The sequence below is a fragment of the Lepisma saccharinum genome, chromosome 1 (genome assembly GCF_977018435.1).
Source record: "Lepisma saccharinum chromosome 1, izLepSacc3.1, whole genome shotgun sequence".
In the NCBI taxonomy this organism is placed as follows: Eukaryota; Metazoa; Arthropoda; class Insecta; order Zygentoma; family Lepismatidae; genus Lepisma; species Lepisma saccharinum.
The window spans coordinates 21862604-21888605 of NC_139229.1; the positions used below are offsets into that span (position 1 = coordinate 21862604).

At 35.9% G+C, this 26002-nt stretch overlaps 1 protein-coding gene across 2 annotated transcripts in view; it reads left to right on the forward strand.

The window, feature by feature from the left end:
- LOC145993627 (luciferin 4-monooxygenase-like) overlaps positions 1–21546 on the forward strand; it is a 43925-nt gene extending 22379 nt beyond the window's left edge. Inside the window, exons 2-11 of one of the 2 annotated variants that reach the window (XM_083129455.1) lie at positions 1137–1313; positions 2452–2584; positions 4705–4861; positions 5910–6083; positions 7303–7378; positions 7870–7919; positions 11775–11876; positions 12250–12378; positions 20191–20356; positions 21412–21546. In XM_083129455.1, coding sequence (XP_082985581.1) covers positions 2481–2584; positions 4705–4861; positions 5910–6083; positions 7303–7378; positions 7870–7919; positions 11775–11876; positions 12250–12378; positions 20191–20356; positions 21412–21527 — 1074 coding nt within the window. In that variant the 5' untranslated portion in view covers positions 1137–1313; positions 2452–2480 and the 3' untranslated portion in view covers positions 21528–21546. Of the gene's footprint in view, positions 1–1136; positions 1314–2451; positions 2585–4704; positions 4862–5909; positions 6084–7302; positions 7379–7869; positions 7920–11774; positions 11877–12249; positions 12379–20190; positions 20357–21411 lie in introns of those variants that run through there. The other variant, XM_083129456.1, reaches the window with a different exon arrangement.
- The last annotated feature ends 4456 nt before the right edge of the window (positions 21547–26002 follow it).

Genomic DNA, 26002 nt, shown 5'->3' on the forward strand with positions numbered 1-26002 from the left:
TTATTATTGTTCGAGTATACATAACTAAGGTAAAAAGGTAAAGCAAACAGTGTAACATTTCAAGGTATTTATCTCCGCCTCGCATTAGTACGGCAATAAACGACCGTCTCACTACGGAACTAAAAGACCTGGACCGTAAGTAAAATCACACGACCGGTTTCCCGTACCTATAATGGTACCCGTGCCGGGGTATGAAAGATACGTCATTCCGGGGACCGGGAGTGGACCTTTTACAACTAGTTATGTCTGGCACTTTCTTGAAATATCTAATTTTAAATCGTAAAATTTCCAAGATAGTAGCGATAATTTTATTCTAAACTCTGCACGCTTAAGATACTAGTAGGTTCATAAAATATCTGTTAACTGAATACAGGAACGTGTATGTGTGAGACGTACAGCAGAATTCCCAATTTCTTAAAAACGACAGTAATTCGAATATCTTTGTTAAATACAGGGAATCCCGTAGATGTTAATCCCTGAACTAATATTCATTTTGAAATTGTTGAGAAAAAAAATCCGTAGTAAACATTGCGAGAAGACAGCAGACATTTTGCAGTCACCTCGTGCATTACCTTGACAATATATGTCTACCTTTTTTGCTCAGCAGCTTATCGGATAAGCTAATTGGGATTGGAGGCATTGTTTGAAGTCGAATCATCCACCGCGCTGTGCCTCACCTCAACTCAAGCCTGGGACTCCTTGATTACGAGGCGACAACGTACTACATCTACACGCTATTGTGTAGACTTGCTCTGTGGCTGAGTACGTTGATTGGTCGGCTCACGATTATACCAACAAAGGCTCTTGGTTCGATTCAAGCATTGGTGTGTCTTTGTGAATGTCCTTTTATCAATTTCATCTGATACTTATCCTCGTCATCCTTGTTCGATACCTGGTGGAGGCACATAGTGGTTGGGATTCCACTTTAAACTGTAGGTCCAGTCTCGATTAGCCTTTCTGTGCACAAAGTGGACTTAAAACAACAAATCAATCTATCAATTATCATCGTCATCGTGATTAGCAAAAAGTGACATAAAAGTGACGTAGAAAACAAACAGGTCAGTACCGGTAGCATCTCAAAAGTAAATGGTCCAGAATGCATTTTTAATTTAGAGCATTTTATATCCATATTTCAGACGAACAATGCGAGCTTATGAAGGAATGTGAACCGAAGTTTGCTCTGTGTTACGAAAACACAGCAGAACATGTTAAGAATGTGGTGAGAAGGATCCCTTGGAAAGTTCAACTCTTCTCCATCGGACAAGTTGAAGGTGCAACAACGCTGAAATAAATCTTGGAGGATGATGGGAAAGGTATATGTTCGGCTGTAATCAGATTGCAGTTCCTCAATGTCTGCAAGTCATGTTCATTGTCAAATGTTTTACATGCTGAGAACGTAGGCTGAGTAGCAGGATCTGACACCCAAACTTTCAGATCAAAATTATGTTTTTCTTAGTAATATTGTTTTTAAATGTGCTGGTGTGGTGGTCATGTCTATTTTATACTTTCACTGAAGCATACTTATACTAATGATTATAATGGAACTTAATCTGCGTTAATTTAATCTATTCAGTTAGTTTCATTCTCGAGACACAAGGACTAACTAGCGATCTCCTTTCTAGGAATCACAAAAATAGTTTATAAAATGCCCTAACATTGCTCAGAAGGAAGAAATAGAAAAGGAACAGTACAGTTAAAATGTGATGATTTTCATGCATAATCTTTGAAACTGAAATCACATCATTCAATGCGCACAGACTTGGGTGATCAATTCCTGTTCAGTAGGTAGGCCCCAGGTTTAAAATTTTAACCTGCAGCGTTTTAAAGTAACTAAATGATATTGCTATTATTGAAAACTTATATTGTCAATTATGAATGTAGAAAGGATAATTTCAAATAGTAAGCATTGTGTTTTCATAATACAGTAGAGTATTAAAGTTTGTCAAAGTTTGTCTTAATTTTAATCCACATTGTGCTCAAATAAGCTGATCGGCACAGTTTAAGGTAGAACCTGAACCACGGTGCAATATGCCTCCATCGGGGATTCGAGTCAGAACCCCTTTGATTCCAAGGCTACTGCTTTACCACTATGAACTATCATCAAGCAGGCCCAATATATTGTATTATAAAATATCTTTATGCAAATTAAACGACAACCCACGAATTGTTTCCTAAAAATCACAGCTGATGAATTCAGACTTGTACAGGTGTTGCAAATAATCCTTTTATTTACCTAGATTTTCTCATATCCTTCTTTTTTCTTCTCTTGTCATTCTTATGGTTGTAAGTTTGAAAGCCTTGAGTTGACGGTTAACAGGGACATCTGTTTCCCTTTCGATCTAGCTATGCTGCCCTGTAATATTTTAATATGCTTAATAGAATATGAAATAGCAAATAAAATAATAACGAATTTGGACATGTAAATGTTTCATGAACATTCTCTAATTTCAGGCTTCCCTAAGGAATTGCATATCAACCCAATGGAAGATGTCATATTCATCCCAAGCACAGGCGGCAGCACAGGCAATCCGAAAGGAGCTTTGCCCACTCACTATGCTCTTATAAATGCAGCACATAATGGGCGGTGAAGGGAGATGGGCAAGACCATTCATTACTCCTGCATGTCGCTTGCTGTCGATGACAATTCACAATATGAAAGAACAAGCATTTCGAATTCACCCAGATATCTTGGTATGAACTTGCTTGTCGTGAGATGAGCGCAAGTACATCGAGCGCACAAAGAAAATTTCGTACATCGAGCGCACACTTCCTGAATGACATTTAAACGATCGTATATCGAGCGCACACATATTTTTCTACGTTTATGATTAAATGTAAACCTTCCATCACACTTTTTCCAGACTTGGTACTGGACAATCTGTAATCTAATACACAATGGTGGTTTGAAAGATGTTGTCTATTAGCAGCGGCTTCATCAGATTTTTTAGGATTAATACTTTTTAATTCAGCAGTCAGCTTAGTCAAAACTTTTCACAATAATATATTTTCAATCGGCAATAGCCTCGTTACATAAGATTAATGGCTTTCAATCAAACTTGGTCACATACGTTAGAGCTCTCAGGCAGCGAAATAGGTCGTCAGTTTTAGCATATTTTTTTAGAATGGCTTGAGCGTCTGTCCGTTTCAATGTACTTGCGTCTCCTATTCCTGCTTTGGATTCCCAAGCCTTGAGCCATTATCCTGCCGCTTATCTCTTCCGCTTATTCTTTCATTTTCTGTAGGAGTAGATGAACGTTCGGATTAGGTGCTCCAACGATCCTGTTGAACTTGTTGTTCCATCCTTCAACCGGATTATTTAGGATTACTTGTCCGGTGTCTTTGGCCGGAAACATTCCATACATATATTTGTATATACTCGTTGTTCAACCACTGCTCCACAAAATAGTCCTGAAATTTTGTTAGATCTCGTGGCGCGCTTTCCATAATCCCGAGCCAGACTTTGTCGACTTTTTCTGTCGGTATCAACGCCAAAGCAGCACACATCCTACATGTTTTCCTAATCTCCTCGTTTTCTTTGTACTCCTTTGCTAGCTAATTGCTGTATCTGCCTCCATAGGCACTGGCTAAAGTGATAATTACAACTGGACACGAAAGTCTGTGGGAACACATCTCTGATCGCCTGTATCACCGTTATCTCAAAGTCCAATTTAACGGTTCTCGGAGACCAACCCCAACGTTGTAACGTTGCAAAAAGTTGCACGTACGTTGATTTCTTCGTATCCTCCAAGACTAAGTTTACTCTTGTAAGTGGTGATTACTTCAATTTGATAAACTATATAAAAACAAAGCGCTCTGATCCACGACATTCTCACTACAAATACTTTGCAAAGAATGAACCCACTTTATAAATTTCAATCTCCTCCTTGCCTACACCTTGGATTTGTAGGGTGACTCAGTTATGTGACTTTCACGTGCGCTCGATAAACGGCTTCTCTTCTGTGTGCGCTCCAAATACCGTGAACTCGATAAACGGCTTCTCTTCTGTGTGCGCTCCAAATACCGTGCGCTCGATAAACGGCTTCTCTTCTGTGTGCACTCCAAATACCGTGCGCTCGACGCACTTAATCCTCAAAACAGGATTGATTGGATTTATTTAACTTTGCTTTTGTGCCATTTTTCGCTAATCACGAAGATGAGGGTGGTTGATGATATGATGAAATTGATGAAGTGACACTCACAAGAAACACCCATATGCCTAGGCTGGAATTCGAACTCAGGACCTCCGAAGTCGTACCGCACTGTACTAACCATTCTACCACGAAAGTCGGTTGTGACTATATGGGAATTGTGTGAATACAACTGTTCGAGGAAGGGCTCCTAGGATTAGAAGCTACGTATTAAGGAAATTAGTAGAAATTTTATTTTTTAAATTTAAATTTGTCAAATATTGAATTTCGAAAGAATTTTCTAAAGGTGGTTATTTTTCTTGCCTGGAATTGTGGTGAGTTATAATCGTTGTCATTTCAATAATTGAAATTTCATATTCATATTCTATTTTCTCTGTTTACATTTTGTTTCCCACATTTTTGTCACATATCTAATTCGCTGTAATTTGAGAAACAAACTGTCATCTTCACTAAGTCACAGTTATTATGTACAACAAATTTCATGTAGTTTCATGTTTTTTCCTGCGTAAATAAAACAAAAGTTTCGTGTGAAAAATATTTTTTTGTTCATTTTCAGGTATATGATCCGCAACACTGATTTCATGTTCACGTTCTCTAATTTCCATATAGCTGGACTAATCTTCACTTTGCACCAGCTAATAGCAGGGTATACAACTTATACAATCCCTACGTTCGCAGGGGAAAAAGTATTAGAAGCTATCAGTAAGTATAAGGTAATAATAATCATTATTACATACTACATATGCTTCACTGTAGAATGCTATAATTTCTACAGTTCTGCCGGTGTATGTCCCGGCGCGGGGACCGCTTCTATGGCAACCATCCGTTCTTAACAGCCAATTAGGCCTACAGCTGCCAATCTCTGCTAACCGAAGCAGCCAGCAAGGAAACAGAATTGTGTCAAAAGAACCGTTCTGCGGTGTGAATGGAGGCCGGGAAGTACAGCGGCAGGACTGTAGATGTTCTCGATTCTATGTGCAGTGAGATGTATAGGTATTACCAAACAAATTGTCCATCGCAATGTTTATTCTATTTGTTTCAGGCAATGACATCTTCTACAATTGAAACAAAATGCCGAATGAGCTGTTGACAACCTCTGCGTCAGTACAAGAGTCCCACAAAGGATTATACTGGCTGTGAGTCCAGACGCCATAGCCTCGCTAGTCTGCAAATACAGTCCAGGGTGTACTACGTGGAAGCGAGGTTGAATTTTGGATGTATTGAGAAAGAGCCACTCTTTAACATCCAGCTTTGATATGTAATTAATTGCTTAGAGATGCAAAAACTGATGAAGGCTTACAAATAATTTCTCAAAAATCATGTACCGAGATTTAGAGCTGCGCAATCAATGCTTCTAAATACGTTTACAATTATAAATGTGAAATATCAACACCAGGTAGTTACTAAAAAGCACAATATCAATTTTCAGCTGTTAATAATGTCATCATCTCATAATCAAGAAGACTTAGGTCGCAAGATATGTGGCACGAATAGAAGAGGAAGAGTTCACAGGATTCTTGTTGGGAAACCTGCTGGTAAGAAACCTGTAGGTAGGCCAAGACGAAGAATGAGGGATAACATTGAGATGGACTTAAAGGAAATCGGTAAAGATTGATCTTGCTCAGGATAGGGACAGATGGAAGGCTTGTGCTGCTGCAGGCATAAACCTTCGGGTTTAAGAAGGCTAGAGAATTAGTTAGTTAGAAATAATCTCATCTTAAACACACACATAACTACACTCTCCTTTATCTTCTTTTCAAGCCAAAATCTTTTGGGGCGTTTCCGAATGTTCTGATGTGGTTAACCAAAAATGAGATTCCCCCTGAATACGACATGAGTAGCTTGCAGTACATTTTCACAGGAGGCGCGTCGGTGGATAGATATATTATAGATACACTCAACAACAAGTTTCCAAATCTCAAACAAGTCGATGTGGTAAGTGAATTTTGAATTATAATATGGAATTCTTATTTTAGAATAGCACATTCCGGATGTTAAGTCCAGACATGGATACAGGAAAAATATTGCGAGGGAATTAGGAATCAAGCATCCGAATTCATAAGTTTAAAGCAGATTGGTATGTAATGTAAAAAAAAATTAACTTATTACAATGTTTTCATTCTTAGATCTTGTATAACTTTATGTAGAAGAACATGTTTTCAAGTGTCGTTTGTAGAACAAAATTTCAGAAAACTACTTGGAAAATATTATCTCCTGTTTTTATGTAAGGTCTTGGGTACTGTCTCCACTGGGAACTGTCAAATTTCGGCAAAAGTTTGGTTTAAGTGCACTTTATGGTCAGGCTAATCGAGTGGGGACAAGCTGGCCTGAACCACTCAGCAATAATGTAAATAATCCACCAGAAATCAAGCTAGGGACACTTGGTTACAAAGCGACCAAAATTTTCAGTTTTGACCCAGTTTGAAATGAGTAAATTCCATTTCTTTTTCAGGTAGCAAGTAACCAAATGTAACAGTTATTTTTATAGATACTATTGTTTCTGTACTTAGCAAAAGTATGGTTTGCTTAAAGAAAATAGAAATACGATTTTAATGTCTATTTGTGTGTACGCACACACTATGTTACTAATGCTTTGTGTTGCGTCATTTCTTCAACCATTACTATCCATTTCTTTTGCTTCCCCTTTTCACATTTAGTAGTAGATTCAACCTACATTTTTATTTCATTTTCATTTAGCGACGCTTTTCCTGCAACGTTTGGCTAATAGCGACGATGAGGATGAGTGACGATATGATGAAATTGATGAAGGGGCACTCACAAAGATCATCCATATTCGAATCCTGGAACCCTGGCGTCGTAGCGGACTGTGCTAACCACTCAGCCATGGAGGTCGGTAGATTAAACCTAATCCGGTACCATAAAACACGTGTTTGTATAGTGCGTAGTGACTCCATTATTGTTAAGTGTAAGATAGAGTATGAGTGTAACCTTCCAAAAGTTTTTTTTTCTGTTTGTAGCCATGTATTCTATGAGTTGTATCTTGTGTAGAACCAAGTAACTATAAAATATAGTTACAGTTAATCTGTAACTATCTCTGTTTAGCAAAATAACTGTAAAAGTTACTTTCAAAAAATAACTTTTTAAGGACTACTTCCCTGACTACATTTCTATGAATCGCTGTCTTTGCTTTCAGGCCTACGGAGCAACGGAATTTCTACTAGTGTCGTGTACAGCTGCAGCTTCTATGTTTAACATTCCTCAGGCTCCAGGTAACGGGTTGTGTCAGATGAAGTTTAGTAGAAATAACTTGGAGAAAATGTTCGTTATGTGCATTATTTTTGTAATGTCCGACTTTCCAAACATCATTTGTGACGATTTAGTTTTCATTTTGAATTAACCTCACTCAATCTCACGCCCCGCCCTCGCCGTCACCCTAATAAGTCTTCCGTACAGTGAGGTCTTCCCTCATGAGGGTCGCCCTCCGGATAATAAACACCTGAAGTTACCTCAGCTATTTAAGCAACGTAGCCTAGATCCTTCCTTGCAGACGAACTCCGGAAGGAAGTTTACAATACAAATTTGTTCTGGTTTAGAAGCAGTTGTGTTATTTCGATTAGTGTATTTGCAGCCTTAATTTGTTTATATAAATTGCTCAAAGTACGTATAATCACAATGCAAGAACAATTTTATAAAGATACATTAGTAATGGTGATTCTTTAGGTGTATTCAATCCTTTCTCATTATCGTAATTTCTTTCTAGATTCAGGAATGCAGAGTTCAGGTATTCTCTTCCCCTTTGTGAAAATAAAGGCAAGTATTGAATACAGTGTTGTACGTTTGTAACATTACATGATACAAAACTTATATTTGCATTCCACACATTGAGGTAAAGGCTGTATATTATAATTTGCCATAATTTATAACTTATTATGTAGCTAGTAAAAGTTATACATTAATATTTAAGAAGTAGTAGTTCTACGCGCAAATATACAGGGTGAGTCACCTAAAATTACCACCGGAAATATTTCGTGAACAACAATAAATATGGAAAAACTGCTTTCGCAAATATAAAAGTATGAGAGGGGCTCATGAAATTAGCGGATACAATACGTTCAACTACATAATGAAGTACGATTTTCAACACAAACTTAGCTTTTTAAATGGACACCCCATTTTATTTTCAGCTCATTTCAAAGTACGGAAAAATTCATTAAGAATGTCGTTTGTTGCATTGTAATACGTCAAGTCGTTCTCAAGTAATTGTAACGCGAAGTTAACGCTTGAAACAAACATTCTCACAAGTTGATTCATGTGCCGTAACATGCACATCCCCCTTTTGACGCCATTCATGTATCGTAACAAATATGTTACTCTTCTGCATACTATGCGTTGTGCTTAGGAAAGTTGTTACGATCCAACAACTGCGGGTTACAATGAAATGTGTAATTTGTACATAAGTAAGCTTTAACAAATTATCTAAAAGGATTTGGTACTGATTTAACAAATATTTGTACATTGAAAGTATACATTTTATACTTTCTACCATCAATTACATACATAAAGATCAGTACATTAACATCTTTCTAATTTTTAATTGGCGTACACCGGAACAGTCAACTCTATTCGTTTGGTCATGACAAATCCTTAAGTTTTCAACTTTCAAACTTTGCATGTTATACTCGTACATTTTTCTCTCTTTCTTTCTAATTGATTTATTAACTTTATCAAATGAAGCAAGGTCGTACAAAGTACACGGATTAACCATACGTTTTGTCAAACTCTGAAAAGGCCGAGACGATACTTATCTATAGCGAGTGTAGGAAAAATGCAGCACACGCGTGCAGGCTGCATGCACGACGGCATTTGCGCTCGGCTCCGCCGACAGGCATAGTGGGGATGCGCCTTCACGCTCAACTTCACTTCACAATTACTTGAGAATTACTTGACGTATTACAATGCAACAAACGACATTCTTAATGAATTTTTTCCGTACTTTCAAATGAGCTAAAAATAAAATTCAGTTTCCATTGAAAATCGTACTTCCTTACGTAGTTGAACGTATTATATCCGCTAATTTCATGAGCCCCTCTCATAGCTTTATATCTGCGAAAGTAGCTTTTCAATATTTATTGTTGTTCACGAAATATTTCCGGTGGTAATTTTAGGTGATTACCCGGTATACGTACATAAAATGTCGCAGGTCAGACTTTGGTTGACAACAAGTTCACGTTCCAACTCAGAAGAGTACTGTTAAAAATATGGAAACAGCAATGAAAATTCACTACATAAAGGAGCCAACAATCATTTACAATTTAATATTCGCTATGCAGTTTGTATATTCTTCCTTTATCTGACCTACGTGGCGGAGTGGTTAGCACAAGTGCACTACGATGCCAGGGATCCCGGGTTCAAATCCCAGCCTGGGCGTGGGTGTTCTTTGTGAGAGTTCCATCGTCAATTTCATCATATCATTACTCATCGTCATCGTCGCGATTAGTCAAAAGTGGCAGAAAAACGACGCTAAATAAGAAAAATCGAATCAAATATTCCAATTGCAGGGCAAATGGAAAATCACTGCATATGCCCACTGTGATTCTATTGATTGTTGGTACATGGCACCAATTCTTCTCCCTTTTTTGAAATACACAACGGTAAGACTTTCTGTCTAAAGAAGTATCATCCAAATATTCGAAAATGAGTTGTTTTGAGCTGTTTAAAATTGGGCACTGAATGCTTGAACACACTGTTTACAGTTTATTACTTCATAATATACTACTATTTTTCCTCCTTGCAATGAGCCTAAGCACATGTCTCTATCTTCATTTATTTCCGAGATACGAGTAATTGAAAACGTCCTGTTTGTGAAAAATTATTTTTTGAACAGCCCTTGTGTAATACGGAATATTCATATTTCAAACGTGTGTGCGTGTTCCTCTTTCGCCTTTATACATGTAAGTGACCCGGGTTATTACTGTACGTAGGAGAGGGGAGCAGGTGGAAGCCCATAATTGTTGAACCTCAATTATATCGAAAAAGAAAGAATGTGCCCCTTTCCCCCGTCAAAAAAGCTAGGGGGAAGATGGATGCAGTGTCAGATTCGGACAATGTACAACTTACATCATATAAAATGTTAAAAATCTGTCTGCTCAAGACCAGAAAAATGCATGTAATTCTAAGCATTAGACTTAGATTCCCTCATTCCCAGTTTAAATATCATTTATTGTCATTTGTTTATATTTATAGGTCATTGCCCATGTCTACAGTTCTTTATTTATTGTCATTTGTTTATAATTACAGGTCATTGCCTATCTATAGTTCTTTTGACAAAGCACTGTGCTGCAGATAACTTCGAGCGAGATAACACATTATGTTGATAAAATTATCCAATATTATAAATCAGCATATCTTAGTATGAGATGTTTAATTGCCTTGATTTATTTTACTTCGCTTTTCTGCCACGTTTAGCTGGCTAATCGTGAAGTGAGGATAAGTGATATGTAGGGAGACAAATTTATGGTAAATAAAAACTGAGGAGAGCGGTAAATAAAATGTTAGGTCAGCGGTATATACCAGCGGTGGAAAAAAAATTGGCACACACTTTTTCATTATGAGAGGAAACAAGATACAAAAGAGGTATAAATTGATAAACTAGTTCATTTTTATATACTGTACACATACACAAGTACTTAGCTGTCCAACCAGAAAGAAAACATAAACACAAAATCACTTCATTTCTAAATTGCATATCTCATATTCATTGTATGTATTTAAAGGATATTCTTGCTGTCCAACAAATAAAATAATCATTACTGCACATACATAAACACATGTTGAAAATCACATGATGATAAACAAAATTCATTCATGACTGAACACAAATGACCCCATTGTTTCCCTTGATGTGCGGGAACAGACTAATCTTATCGCTGCTACACCTAGCAAGTCCAATGAAACTGGAAGTTGAGAAGACATTCGGGGGAAGAAAGAAATGCAGCTTGACAGGGAACGAAGTTTTCTAACCGAGATTATGTGCATGGGAAATCCCAATTTGTAGCGTCTTCCTGATGTGATCGAAGCCAAAACGTTCTTCAGCTGCAAGTGTTAGGACACTTTAGGCAAACGTTTCGTTACAAATCGACAGTTTGCGCGCACAACTTCGATTGTCCGTTTTTGCGTGTTTTCTACTTAATTTGATGATATTTCACGGTTATTTCGCGAAAAAACGTTCATTTCGTGGAAAAGAACACATTTCGCATTACTTCGCGAATAAAACTCATGCATATTTCATCATTGGGGGTGTAGTTACGTGCAGAATGTTAAAAATTGCATCTTTTTTTCAAATTTTGCGATTTCGCGCATCGCGAAAATTCAATGTTCCTAGTGATATGATATGATTAAATTGGGACACTCACAAAGAGCACTCCTTCCGGCATGTGCGCTGGGCTAATCGCCACAGAGGTCGGCTCTGAGAAGATGTATCAAATGAATTAAACTCTTGTGAATATGTGTGGCACATGGTTCTTATGAAACGAGTACACTGATATGTGCCAATAAATGATTTAAGCAGTCGCGAAACTACTGTATCATTTAAGAAAACGTGTTTACTGCACAAAACTGAGACTTTAAATCAAAATAAATAACTCAAAATATATTTTCTTTATTTAGATTGCTGATGTGGACACAGGGAAAGCATTGGGAAGAGGACAACAAGGAGATATCAGGGTCAAGAATCCATCAGTTATGAAAGGATACATGAAGAAACCAGAGGTACATAAGAACAGTCTTTCATACATACGCACCCCATACACACATAGGTCCCGGGTTCGATACCGGGTGGAGGCACATAGAGGTTTGGATCCAACTTTCAACTGAAGGTCCAGTTCCAATTAGCCTTACTATGCATAAATTGGACATAAACAAAAACTCAACCTCAAACTCAACACATACAATTATACACACATGTATTTTTGCTACGTACAGTACATACACGTGTGTATGAGTTAAACGATATAGTTTCTCTCCACTATTTCTTCATGAGATAAAATATTGAAACATTAAATTAGCCCAATTACGGTTTTTATATGCTTACAATTAAGTATACATTGTAGCTAAACATTTCATTTGCTACTTTATTCAACAGGAAACAAGAGAATCATTTGACGAGGATGGTTGGTTCCGTACAGGAGACATTGGCTATTTAGACGACAATGGACACTTATACATTGTGGATAGACTAAAGGAGACTTTCAAATATCAAGCACAAGAACACGTAAGTACATTAATTTTTCATTTTGTATCTCTCCGTGAACGAAATGAAATGTGGTTAATAAGAGAATTTACTCCAAGATGCAATTTGAAAATGGGTAGTATAGCATTCTGATACTTTTCTTCTTTGTCACTACTATGAAACCTCAAGACTTGAGTCAACATATTAGTAGTTAATTATTTACATTTAAAACCAAGGGCGCCGACTTTCCAAAATTGCTGTGGGTGCAGATCTGTAATTATCAAGTATTGTATACTTTAAACAACTTACATGCACAATGATTGCAAGAAGCAATGATATTATCAACACGTTACTATAAAAGAAAATACCACATTCATGCAAATTGAAATGAAAAAATCTTCATAAATGCAAATAATTTTAATTGTATTGCAGAAAGAACTATGCAAGGATTTTGTTGTGAACAGAAACTACAAAATGACTAACTTTATGTACCAATAATAATCATGACAAATTAACTTTCAATATAAAACACATTCCTTCTTACGTCATTTGCACTTATGAATTTGTTTGCAATTTTGGTAAAGTCAATATTTTTAGTCATTTCTTTATGAATATGCAAAATTGCCAAATCATTCAATCTTTTTTGGTTGTTGACCGCAAAAACGTTTTCAATCGTCTAAGTGCTGAAAATGACCGCTCAGAGGTACAAGAAGTAACAGGTATAGTTAAAATCATCCGTACAAACTTCACAAATTCTGAGAGCATTTTACGCATGGGACCACTGTTTTCTCTACTTAAAATATTTGTAGTGTCTGACAAGTTGGCTACGTTTTCTTTGTTCGTTCGGCTCACATCTAGAAACATGTCCCTGTGCAATGTTAGCTTGACTTTATCAAAGTCTGTCCCATAGAACTGCAGAATTCGATCAGCACCAATTTGACCGATAGCAAAAGCTTCAAGTTGTGAAATAAGTTCCAAAACCTTTGTTTGAAATCTACAATTTAGCGAATCCACAGCCACATCAATTATTTCAAAATACAAGTATATTTGTCTGTACATTTCCTCCGGCGTTTGATACGTATGAGGATCACTACCTTCGTCGTAGCGTTTTGGCATCTTCCTTTTTCTAGACAAAACTGGTTCATCAATGTTCAATTCCTCCGCTTTCCTCATGGTTTCATTCCACAACTCAAAAAATATTTCCCTTTGTGAAGCTAAACTTGCAGACAAAGTTTCCACCAAAGTTATGATTTCTCGGTAAGACAATGATTTCTTCTGAAAAGAAGAATGAAGTTGTTCAATCCTGCCGAAAACTGAAATTAACATTTTCAGGAAAATAAGAAATCTGAATTGATGTAGGTTTGAAAAATATCCACTAGCCTTCCCACCGACTTCACTTTTTTCTTCTGACAGATCTTCCAAAAATTTCAAGAGAACGTCATAATTACTTTCTAACGATTGTAGTGATTTTACCCTCACACACCACCTTGTGGGACAGAATGGTCGCAAAGTCAGTCTGGGAATGTTTTTTACAACACCATCTTCGTTGTCTTCTTGTAGCGATTGAAACACTGCTAGCCTCTTTGGCGAATGTCTTACAAATGATATTAATTCACAAAGAATCACCAGAAAGTCTCGCACATAATTGATACCTTGCATCGCACCTTGCACTACCAAATTCAAATTATGCGCCGAACAATGAACAAATAAATCTCTCGGCTCCAACTGAGTAATCCTACTTTGTAATCCTGTTAAATGTTTACTGACATTACTCGCGCCATCATAACATTGACCACGAGAGTATTTTATGTCAATAGATAAACGACTTATGGCATCCTGGACGACTTCAAACAATGTCCTAGAACATGTTGAAGCTACTTCATAGAAGCCCATAAACACTTCTTCAACTTGCAAATTTTCATCGACAAATCTGAAGCATATGGATATTTGTTCCTTCGCTGATATGTCGGAAGTCTCATCTACAATGAGAGAAAAATATTGTGCCGCCTTAATAGATTTCACAATATTTTGCTGTACAGCATTGGATAATAAAGAGACAATTTCATTCAATATATCGTGAGAAACCCACTTATATGTAGTTCGCTGCAGCCAAGATTTCAACTCAGGAGCATCTTCTGCTCTAAGCAGCAGCAACTGATGAATAATTGAGGCTTCATCGGTGTGACCCCCTATTTGCTATTCCTTGCTATTCCACGCCGCTCTTATCTGATTGAAACAAACAAAAGAAGAAAAACTCAACTATTGAGGTAGTCGGTCACAATCGGCTTCCTTGTGTTTCGGTTTATTCTTTATTAGTGCTCAATATCGGGAAGTAGTTATTTTAAAACAATTGTTGACGAATGGAGTGGGCGTATTGTAGTGTGTCACTTGTAAGGAAACATCAAAGCAAGCAGAAAAGACGGGATTCTATTCACAATACAATATACTTCCATTGTTATTGTGGGGACTGCTTTGACTTGGCCAGAGACAGACAAGGAAGGGGGGAATGTGTTGCTTGGTTGCCTTTGCACAAACACATTTGAAACAATTATGTTTTAGAGGTTAGAAATTTTAACTTCCATCTCAATGTTTCAATTGCTTATTATTTTTTGATAATGGCAAGTGAGAAATATTTATTTTATTTTGTTTTTATCAAACTAAAAATCTTGTGGGTGCGGCGCACCCACAAGATTATTTATGTGGGTGCTCGAGCCCCGGAGCACCCACGTAGTCGGCGCGCATGTTTAACCCTCTCGCACACAGTGACCTCATATGAGGCTCCAATCACTTCTTTTTCCGGAGCGTGTAACTACTAAACGCATTGTTCAATCGAGTTGGTTTGACTTCCATATTGTAGAGGAGACTCAAATGAGTCTTCTAGTTCATTCAAAAAAATCCCGGCAGATGTCGTTGGTGTATACGACGGTTGGTGGTGAATTGGAAGCAGTATTTGGAGGGAAAGTGGCCATTCCTGCTAGTATGGAAAGATACATATTTTTTTGTGAAGGAGAAATTTAAAAATTTAGGTAAGTTTTATGATATTTATGTTTATTATACTCTAAATTTATAGCACAGAAATTTTTTTCACCAAATGTCTCAAAATAATTGTAAAATATCAGTTTCAATGACAGTTCTCGTGTGAGGCTTATCTGCATTAGGGGAAACAAACGCAAAAGTGAAGCAATCTTTCAAAGACCCCAGATGAGGTCTATTCTATTCAATAGAGTAAAACATCTCTCCAAACTAATGTACCATTGCTATGTTGTAGTGAATTACTTGTATTTCATCTCTCATCAACACATTCAAATTATGTTTCAAATGGTATTTCAGTTGGATATTCATTCTCTGTAATTATTTTAGATGTTTACGTATTCCTTTTATATTCTAGATCATTACCACGTTGAAAAGTCCATGGATAACTCAGCTCCTAGCACAAGCAGTGCAGCTGCATCAGGCAAACCATGTAGACCAGAGAGAGAAGGAAAAGACTCAATTGGAAAAGTGAGTGAAATAATTTCATAAACTTTTAAATAACAAGACTCATTATTTCCGTAGTATCACAAGTATTTATAAATTCTGTACTCCTCAGTAGTTCATTACACTGAACTTTTATTACATTTCCTCACTGGCAGAATATAGATAATGCTTATCTCATAACTGAATGGATTTTCACTGAAAAGAATTCTATTTCCACATCAGCTGTAGGCAGTCTAATAACAGAATGCATATTTATGATCGCATTTCCTTCCATATTTTTCCATACAATGAAGGAACTATTATCGGGAATTCCTGATTAAGTTATGTCATATATGTATATTTTTTCTTACTTCAATGTAATGAGCCTATATATATTGTTTTATATACTTGCAGGTAATTCAAAGTTCGATACTTGCTGCTTATGAAGTGGAAGATTACCTCCTAACTCTACCTTCCGATTCTGAATGTGATTTGTCAGGGTCAGAAGATGAATTGTGGGTTCCAGATGCAGAGCACAAAGAAAATATGGATCCAGTTCAAGATATGTCTTCAGATACGGACGAGGTTCAGTCCACCTCTACTACAGGTGATCATCCTTCATCAGAACTTCCTTCAAAAAAGACAGGTAAGAAGAGAAGTGTAATTTGGTTTCAAGGAAAGGATAACTCCCATGCAGTGAACCCTCCTCAGTTTTCTGGGAATCATCAATCTACCCTCTCTGGGAATATGCCTGTTGATTTCTTTACTCACTTTTTCCCCGATGACTTGATGTCAGACATTGTGTTTCAATCCAATTTGTATGCAATACAATGTGGTAAAGAAAATTTTGGACTAACCGTACCGGAGCTAAAAGTGTTTCTAGGCATAAATTTTGCTACAACATACTTGCATTATAGTAGACTTAATCAGTACTGGAGCACTGAATATGGTATGAGACTTCCACTAATTGCTGACCACATGACTTTGAACAGGTTTCGTGAAATTCGCAGATTTCTTCACTTCGTTGACAATTCAACGACATGTCCATCAGATAAATTGTATAAAATTAGGCCAATACTGAAACATTTCGCCAGTGTATTTAAAACATCCTGTCTAGCAGAAGAACACTTAGCCATTGATGAAATGATGGTGCCGTTCAAAGGGCGCTCCTCACTGAAACAATACATAAGAGGAAAACCTCATCCTTGGGGCTTCAAAATTTGGGTACTAGCAGGTGTAAGTGGCTATGTGTACGATTTTGAGGTTTATGAAGGAGCAAAAGGTAATCGCTCTGAAGTTTCAAAAGAATTTGGAGCTGTTGGTGATGTAGTCCTCAGACTTTCTAAAAACATAGAGGGAAAAAATCACAAGTTGTTTATGGACAATTTATTTACGTCAATTCCTTTATTCATAAAACTTTTGGACATGAATATTTATAGCATTGGCACAATACGTACAAATAGGCTTCTTGGGGCACAGTCCAAGTTGAAACAAATTTCTGATTTACAAAAATCTGGACGGGGTTCCTATTCAGTTTGTACATCTCAAGAAGACATAACAGTAATTAGATGGTATGACAACTCAGCTGTTCATGTTGCCTCTTCATATGCAGGTATTGAACCTATTGGTGAAGCTAAAAGATGGAGTAAGAAAGAGAATCAAAAGGTATCCATTCCACGTCCACATGCAATCCAACTGTACAATATGTATATGGGAGGTGTGGACAAAATGGATTCTCTTGTGGGACTTTATCCACACACTCTCAGGCATAAGAGATGGTACCTACGTCTGTTCCACCACCTACTAAATGTTGCAATTGTGAATGCATGGATTCTATGGAAAATGCATCCTGAGAACAAGAAAATAGACTTGCTCGAATTCAAGAGTTCGGTTGCTTGTTCTTTGATATTCAGTGGAGTTGGGAAACAAAAAAGAGGCCGCCCTTCAGGAGAAATACAGCCTGCAGTTAAGAGAAGGGTGAAAGTGAAGGCATCAAATGAACTGCGGAAAGATGAAGGGCCACATTTTCCATGTAAAACTAATGGCAAATATGCTGCAAAATGCCACTTACACGGTTGTAAAAGAAAAACAAGGTATTTGTGTATGCGATGTAAGGAACCACTTTGTCCTGAATGTTTTCATGCTTTCCACACAAGATAAAATGTAATTTGTGATTTCAACTCCAAGTGGAAATTAAGCTATCATAAGTAGGCACTGAAATTTGTTATATTCCCGACATACAAATTTAATTACGATGTATTAACAATATTGAGATCCTTTAAATTTTAATTAATATTATAATAAATGTTGCATAAAAACTTTAATGAGTGGTTGTGAAGATAGAAATATTTCTTACATTTTTTGTTTCAAAACATACAAATATATTATTTGTGTAAACATTTTGTGATATTACAACTATAATGTGAGTAAATTTTCAATACAACTGTAACAATTGTGTAATGTGTACTAAAAACAAGGAAAATGTGCAGAATTATTGCAAAAATTATGTGAGAAACAAAACTAAATAAAACTAATTTAAACCCACATTTTGATTTACTTATTTCATGTAAGCCTCATATGAGACCTTTTCATTTTTCACATATGGATACTGAAATGAAATGAAATTTTAAAATATTTCTTCTATTTGTACCTATATAGAACAGACAAAGCAAGGAAAAAATTTTTTTGAACAATTTTTCATTATTCGTGTGTGAAAGGGTTAAAACAGGTTCGTTATTGATTACCCCTCCCCTTGAATGATATCGAATTATAATCTTGGGGATATATGTGTTTCCGTTTCCCGCCAACATTTGGCGCTAGTGGAGGAGCCAATCAGAGTCGACTTATGAGTGGGTAATAGAATCTGATTGGCAAATTGACTTACTTGTACGATATGACGTCAAACGTTATGTTTGGAAGATAACATAGCTATCCTTTTTAAGTTATCATCCAATTATTCCAAATACTCAGGTGCATATTGATTTAAATAATGCTCTTTCAATTTGAGGAAAGAGAATGATCAGGAATACAATGAATAAGAAAGACGTCGCAGCAAGCAATAAAGTTGTATCTGCGTTAATGCGAAATGGTCTGCAGGAGTACAATTATCCAGACCGTGGCGATTGAAGTGAATGACGTTCAACGCAGTTTTGGAATCTGTATGTAATGTATATACATATATATTTATCGTTACTCATTACTGATTTGCATAGATACATTCAAGGATTTCCATAGACTCTTCATTGGTGAAAGCGAAAGGAAAATTAAAGGTTTTGTTCAGTTTTGTGACTAATTTATCTCTGAAATTCTTAGGACAATTATAGCCAAAAAACAACATTGATGATACTATAATAGAAACGTAAAACACAAATGCAAGCCACTTATTTTTTATTTACAAGTTTGTTCCTAATCAAAAGTACTTTATTTTTAACCAAACATCGAAATCCTTATATCACTATTTTTCACTTCTTACATTTCAATGCAAATCCAAACAACCTTCGCCTGTTGTTCCAAAAGCCCGAAAAAGTCATTCAGTAGCATTAAGTTTTGTTAAGTCCAGACTTTATTACATTTCAAACTAATTGACGAGTTAAACCAAGAAAAACTTTTTCCATCAAAATGATGATGTCAACAAGAAGAGTTTCAAGACACTTAGAAATAGTTTTCCTTCAAACACGATATTTCCCCATCGCTCATTTCAAGGTATAAATTAAATAACGTCGTACGAGACACTTGAAAATATTTTGTAGCTTTCATATCTTCATTATTCAATCGGTATCCCATACTTGTCATTCCGCCATTTCTAATTTCTCATATCGTCCGTTATTCTTCGACACACTTCCTATTATTGAAACTATCCATGGACACATTTCAACAAAATAGAAACAAAATGTCTTCACAAACAGAGTGCAAGAAATGCCTTACAGAATTTCTTAAACTCCAGAAATCGGCTTTGTGCACCTGATAATAAGTCCAATTATACTCTGTCCCAGAAGCCTTTAACCCAAGCGAATGAAAACAAGTCCTCTGCGCAAGTAGTGCTCGACCAATGAACGCGTGAGAGGAGAAAGGAGTACATGGAGGGGAAAAGGCGACCGCATCTACCAGCAATTTCCCAGCAGAGCGCACTGTTTGCTCCGCCCACTTGCTTTCTCCCATTCTCTACCGTTATGCGCGGCTTTGCTCCACAAACTCCTGGGACAGACTGCAGTATTAACGCAACCTCAAAACCAATGGCGGCTATCAGGAAATAGTTTCTCAGATACGCAATAGATAGCGACACACACCAGAAGAGAGACTACAGTGTTACATAATTACCGATTGTTTGATATATTTTGCTTCATATTTCAGTAAACGTAAATACAAAACTCAGTAAAATAACTTGTGTTTTTCTCACAGATATCTCCAAGTGAACTGGAGGGACTTCTTCAAACACACCCAGCAGTGATGGCTCCAGGGGTGGTTGGAGTTCCTGACCCAGAATGCACTGCTCTCCCAAGGGCTTATGTCGTCAAGAAACCAGGACATGACATCACAGAACAACAACTCAAGAAATACGTAGCAGGTACTTAAGTATCTTCTAAATTTCGATACCGGCTGTATTTCATTGTTCGGAAAGTTACTTCTTACAAAGGCACATTTACTTGGTTCAAAAAGTAACCGAGTTAGAGTTACTGGTACATGAAAAGATACTTTTTGCTGGAAATTTTCTTGCAAACAAATTATACACACAATGAAATCAACGATAACTAATTGGAATAAAACGTGTGTTTTATTCATATCTTTGGTATGGTAAGTCTAAATATTTTTGCAACAAATAAGAAAGATGGACCAAAACACTGAAGTCTTTCAAGTTCAATTAGAAATGACGAATTGTTAAAACCGTAGTTTCATTGCCTTAAGGGATTTCGACGTGGTATCCAGGGAAGATAAATAGTTGGTAACAAGAGTACCAACTTTAGCTCTTCCCCCACGTTACATACCTTCAAATAATATTTGAAGTGCGGTGGTTACTGTTGATAACGTTACTTCTATTGCATAAAAGAAACTTACTTTTAAAAGTAACTGTTACTTCCAAACAATGATTTTCATTTCGAATTTGGTGTCGCTTGTCTGTCAATCTTGGTTAATCGCAACTGTGAGGATGAAAGATGAAATTAATAAAGAGGTATTCTCCGATGGCGCAGTGATAGCGTGCTTGCCTTGTAATCAAGGGGTCCCGGGTTCGATTCCCGGTGGAGGCACATAGTGGTTTGGATCCTACTTTAAACTGTAGGCCCAGTCCCGATTAGCCTTATCGTGCATAAAATGGACTTAAAACACCAAATCAATCAATCAAGCCTGAAACTATAGTGGATAAATTGTGAGTCCTAGTCATCGTAAAATTCTATCAATCCAACATCTATGGATTTAGCTTTGGTGGTTTATTAAATCCAAGCTGTACTCAACTAAAGTTATTAACCTTTCAGCTCTCCAGAATCGCATAAGGCCTGCTGGGACCAGTAATATTAAATTAATAGGAAGACAACACTTGCCCCCTCTCTAGCTACGGCTGTCGAATTTTTATATAATGTGCTTTACTTGCAACCAACGCTTGTCATTACAAATATTATTTTTCAGATAGAACACCTGACTACAAACATCTACGAGGAGGTGTCATCTTCGTGGAAGAACTACCAATGTCCGGTGCTGGAAAATTATCTCGACCAACGCTACGAAAATGGATCAATCAGTAATAATATTTCCTGAGTGCAGAAAATATATTATCCAAGCATATAATTAAATGTAAATTATGTGCATTTACTTTAAAAATTAAAAATAACTGTTAAAAAATATGGTTATTTTACCTTTATGTATTGTTATGGATTGCTTGTACTTTTCCTAGTTTCCGTAGGCCTCCCCGATGGCGTTGTGGTAGCGTCGTCGCCTTGCAATCCAGAGGTCCCGGGTTGGATACCCGATGGAGGCCCATAGTGGTTCGGATCCCACTTTAAACTGTAGGTCCAGTCCCGATTAGCCTTACTGTGCATAAAGTGGACTTAAAACACCAATTCAATCAATCAATCCTAATTTGCGTCACTTTCCTAACTCTCAAAAATCTCCTTTTTCACCGAAAATTGATTAAAGGATAAATAAACACCAACAACGCCCATACACAGGCCAGAAATCAACAGTAAAAATATCGAATAACTCGATTGAATATGAGCATAGAGATTCGGGACTTGTTTTCCCGTGATGGGCACGTGGTGCTCTACCACGTTATGCTTAGTTCGCCGTAGGTCATTTGCGAGTGGTAACGCTCGCTACCCCGACCATACGCCACCAGTAGAGTACGAGTATTCTGAAAATCTTATTTGGTTTACCGTAATGGTAACAATTCTCATTTATTACATATATTTATTATACACCCCATCTAGATTGATTGGATACAATATTTATTGTATACATTTATTACATATTAATTAGATATAATAGAAATAAAACGCCAATGCAGGCATGCAAGTAAACAAAAACAGAAGTCTGATAACTTGAAATTGCCCGGCAATTCTATATTTTTCATAAAATATCTCCTTTCGCAGAAAATTGGATCTATATTTCCCTGCATCAAGGGAAATTTCCTTTCATGTAGAAACACTTCATCTGCTAAGCGCTATACAGAAAGGGTGTCGTGTCGTTTGCGCAGAGTCATTTGCGCCGAGGCTTCTTATCGGTTCATTTCCGCCGTGACATATGTCAAGACCTTCCTCGGCTGGTTTTCCCACAATCATACATAAACCAGTCTAAGTTTTTGAAGTAATTTACTTAAATTTAGAAACTTGTTTTCATAGTTTGCATAATGTATAACGAGCAATTAACCATATATTAAAGCTAAATACATAAAAATATATCGCGCTACGACGCCAGAGGTCCCGGATTCGAATCCCGGCCTGAGCATGAGTAGTATCGGAACGCGATAAGCTCAATCGCTATTTAATATTCGCAATTTATTCGCATGTACTTATAACTAATTTGCAGGGGTTTTAATTAATTCGCATGTACTTAGAACTCATTAGCATGTACTTAGAGTACTTTACATTTATGTATTTGCTTAATTATAACTTTTATGAATATATAATTATTTATTTTATGAAAAATATGTATATAGAAGGTAATTAGAGGTACTAAACGCTATGCATATGATTTTATATTCATTACTGTAAAGTATGTAATGTATAAATCGATAATATTAATGTTTATAATATTGAAAATAAGTTTTCTATGGTTTATGAACCGCTATGAACGGTGGTAATGGTACGAAAGAAGACGGTTCGGTACTCGAACCTGCGATATGTAATATTATTAATTTGTACTATGCAATAATTGCATTTCATTATGTTATGAAACACGTTGGTTTCACACGCTAGACAGAATACTGTCTCCGAATCTGAACTCCGCTCTGATGCCAGACAGAGAGAATGAATTAATATTCCGCCCAGGTAGACGAGAAAGGAATTTGGGGAGTGTGCGTTCAAGGTCAAATGACGTCAGAACGTCACAACAAAGAAGGAATCTGATTCACCAATCAGAGAACGCGTCGGTAGATTTTCAGAACCGGTTTTTTCCAAGGTTAACCAGTACGCAAGAACAGGGGAAAGCTATGCAGTACTGTAGGGCAGGGGAGGGATTGAACCAGACAACAAAGGAAGTCTCGAAATGCGCAGCAAGGGTCAAATCTCTGAAGCTATGCGTCGCTTGTAGAACTGGTTTCCGCCGCCAATTAATATTCCGCTCAGGGTTGCCCCAAGGCACAGGACGCTTTAGCGCAGGTTTTTTTTATCTGTACTATGAAGAAGGGAGAGCTATCAGGGACGGGGCCTACAGTTTTCACCATTTGCTTTTATCACGGGGTAACGAACCTAGGACCCTTTGATTATTGATTTAGGTAGTAAATGTATGTTACTGTGTGCTATTTAACATAATATTGAGTTTATTTTTTTACCAAACTTTGACTTTATGTCAAACATTTTCACAGCTTATCCTTATTTTTACAAAAATAACACTATTTGTACTATTCAGGCAACATTTTTTATTAAATTTTGGACTCGCAAAGACATTTTTTCAACTTTTAATTTATTATTTTACAATTTTATGTTAATTTTTACCAAAATAACACTATTTGTACAATTCAGGCAACATTTTTTATTAAATTTTGGACTCACAAAGACATTTTTTTCAACTTTTAACCTATTATTTTACAAATTGATATTAATTTTTTACAAAAATAACACTATTTGTACTATTCAGGAAAGACTTTTAGTTACATTTTCGACACACTAAGTGTGTGTTCTCAACTTCTGTTTATTAGGCTTATTATTACTCAAAGTAACACTATTTATACTATTCAGGCAACATTTATTCATTAAATTTTGGATTCACAAAGACATTTTTTTCAACTTTTAACTTATTATTTTACAACTTTATGTTAATTTTTACCAAAATAACACTATTTGTACTATTCAGGCAACATTTTTTATTAAATTTTGGACTCTCAAAGATATTTTTACAACTTTTTAATTTATTATTTTACAATTTTATACCTATTTTTACCAAAATAACACTATTTATACTATTCAGGAAAGACTTTTAGTTATATTTTCGACACACGAAGTGTGTTTTTTCAACTTCTATCTGTTTATTTCACAAGTTTAGGCTTATTATTACCAAAATAATGCAATTCAATTTGTTCAGGAAAGACTTTTAGTTACATTTTCGACACACAAAGTGTGTGTTCTCAACTGCTATCTGTTTATTTCACAAGTCTAGGCTTATTTTTACCAAAATAACACCATTTATACTATTCAGGCAAATTTTTTCATTAATTTTGGATTCACAAAGACATTTTTTTCAACTTTTAACTTATTATTTTACAATTTTTATGTTAATTTTTACCAAAATAACACTATTTATACTATTCAGGCAACATTTTTTCATTAAATTTTGGATTCACAGACATTTTTTCAACTTTTAACTTATTATTTTACAATTTTTATGTTAATTTTTACCAAAATAACACTATTTATACTATTCAGGCAACATTTTTTCATTAAATTTTGGATTCACAAAGACATTTTTTTCAACTTTTAACTTATTATTTTACAATTTTATGTTAATTTTTTATCAAAATAACACTATTTATAATATTCAGGCAACATTTTTTATTAAATTTTGGACTCACAAAGACATTTTTTACAACTTTTTAATTATTATTTTACAATTTTATACCTTTTTTTACCAAAATAACACTATTTATACTATTCAGGAAAGACTTTTAGTTATATCTTCGACACACAAAGTGTGTTTTTTCAACTTCTATCTGTTTATTTCACAAGTCCAGGCTTATTATTACCAAAATAACACAAATCAATCTGTTCAGGAAAGACTTGTAGTTACATTTTCGACACACAAAGTGTGTGTTCTCAACTTCTATTTGTTTATTTCACAAGTTTAGCCTAATATTTACTCAAATAACACGATTTGAACGTGTTTTTTTAATTACATTTTGGACACACACAGACACACACACACACACACAGAGAGAGAGAGAGAGAGAGAGAGAGAGAGAGAGAGAAAGAGAGATTTTTTCCAAGTTTACTGGATTATTCTCCACGTTTGCTCAAATAACACAATTCAAATGTGTTTTGAATTAAATTTTGTACACTCGAAGTGTGTTTCGTCAAGTTTTACCCTTTATTTTTCAATTTTATGCTTATTTTACCAAAGTAAGACCTTTTAGTCTATTCAAGAAAGAGTTTTCAATTATATTTTGGATGCAAAAGTATGTTTTGGCAAGTTCTACCCTTTTATTTTACAAGTTTAGGCTTATTATTACTCAAATAACAACGAAAGTTTGTTTATTTTAGAGTTTGCTGAGTATTTTGTTACTGTTGTACTAGGTAAAAGTTTTCTAAATATATCAGATAGGGCTTTGTATATTTTTGTTTTTGCTATTTTGGAGATGATGCGATGAGATCACCACCACTCTTCATCTGCTTTTTTTTTTTTATGTACCCTAATATTATTTTGAGGCTTAGTGAATTCTAGAGCCTATTTATGCAGGAGAGAGGGCTTGAAAATTTTGATCTCAGATAACCCACAACTATTTGTCAGAGTATTTTAAAGGATATTTTATACTTATTATGGGCCACTAGAATATCTAAGCTTGCTTAATTTT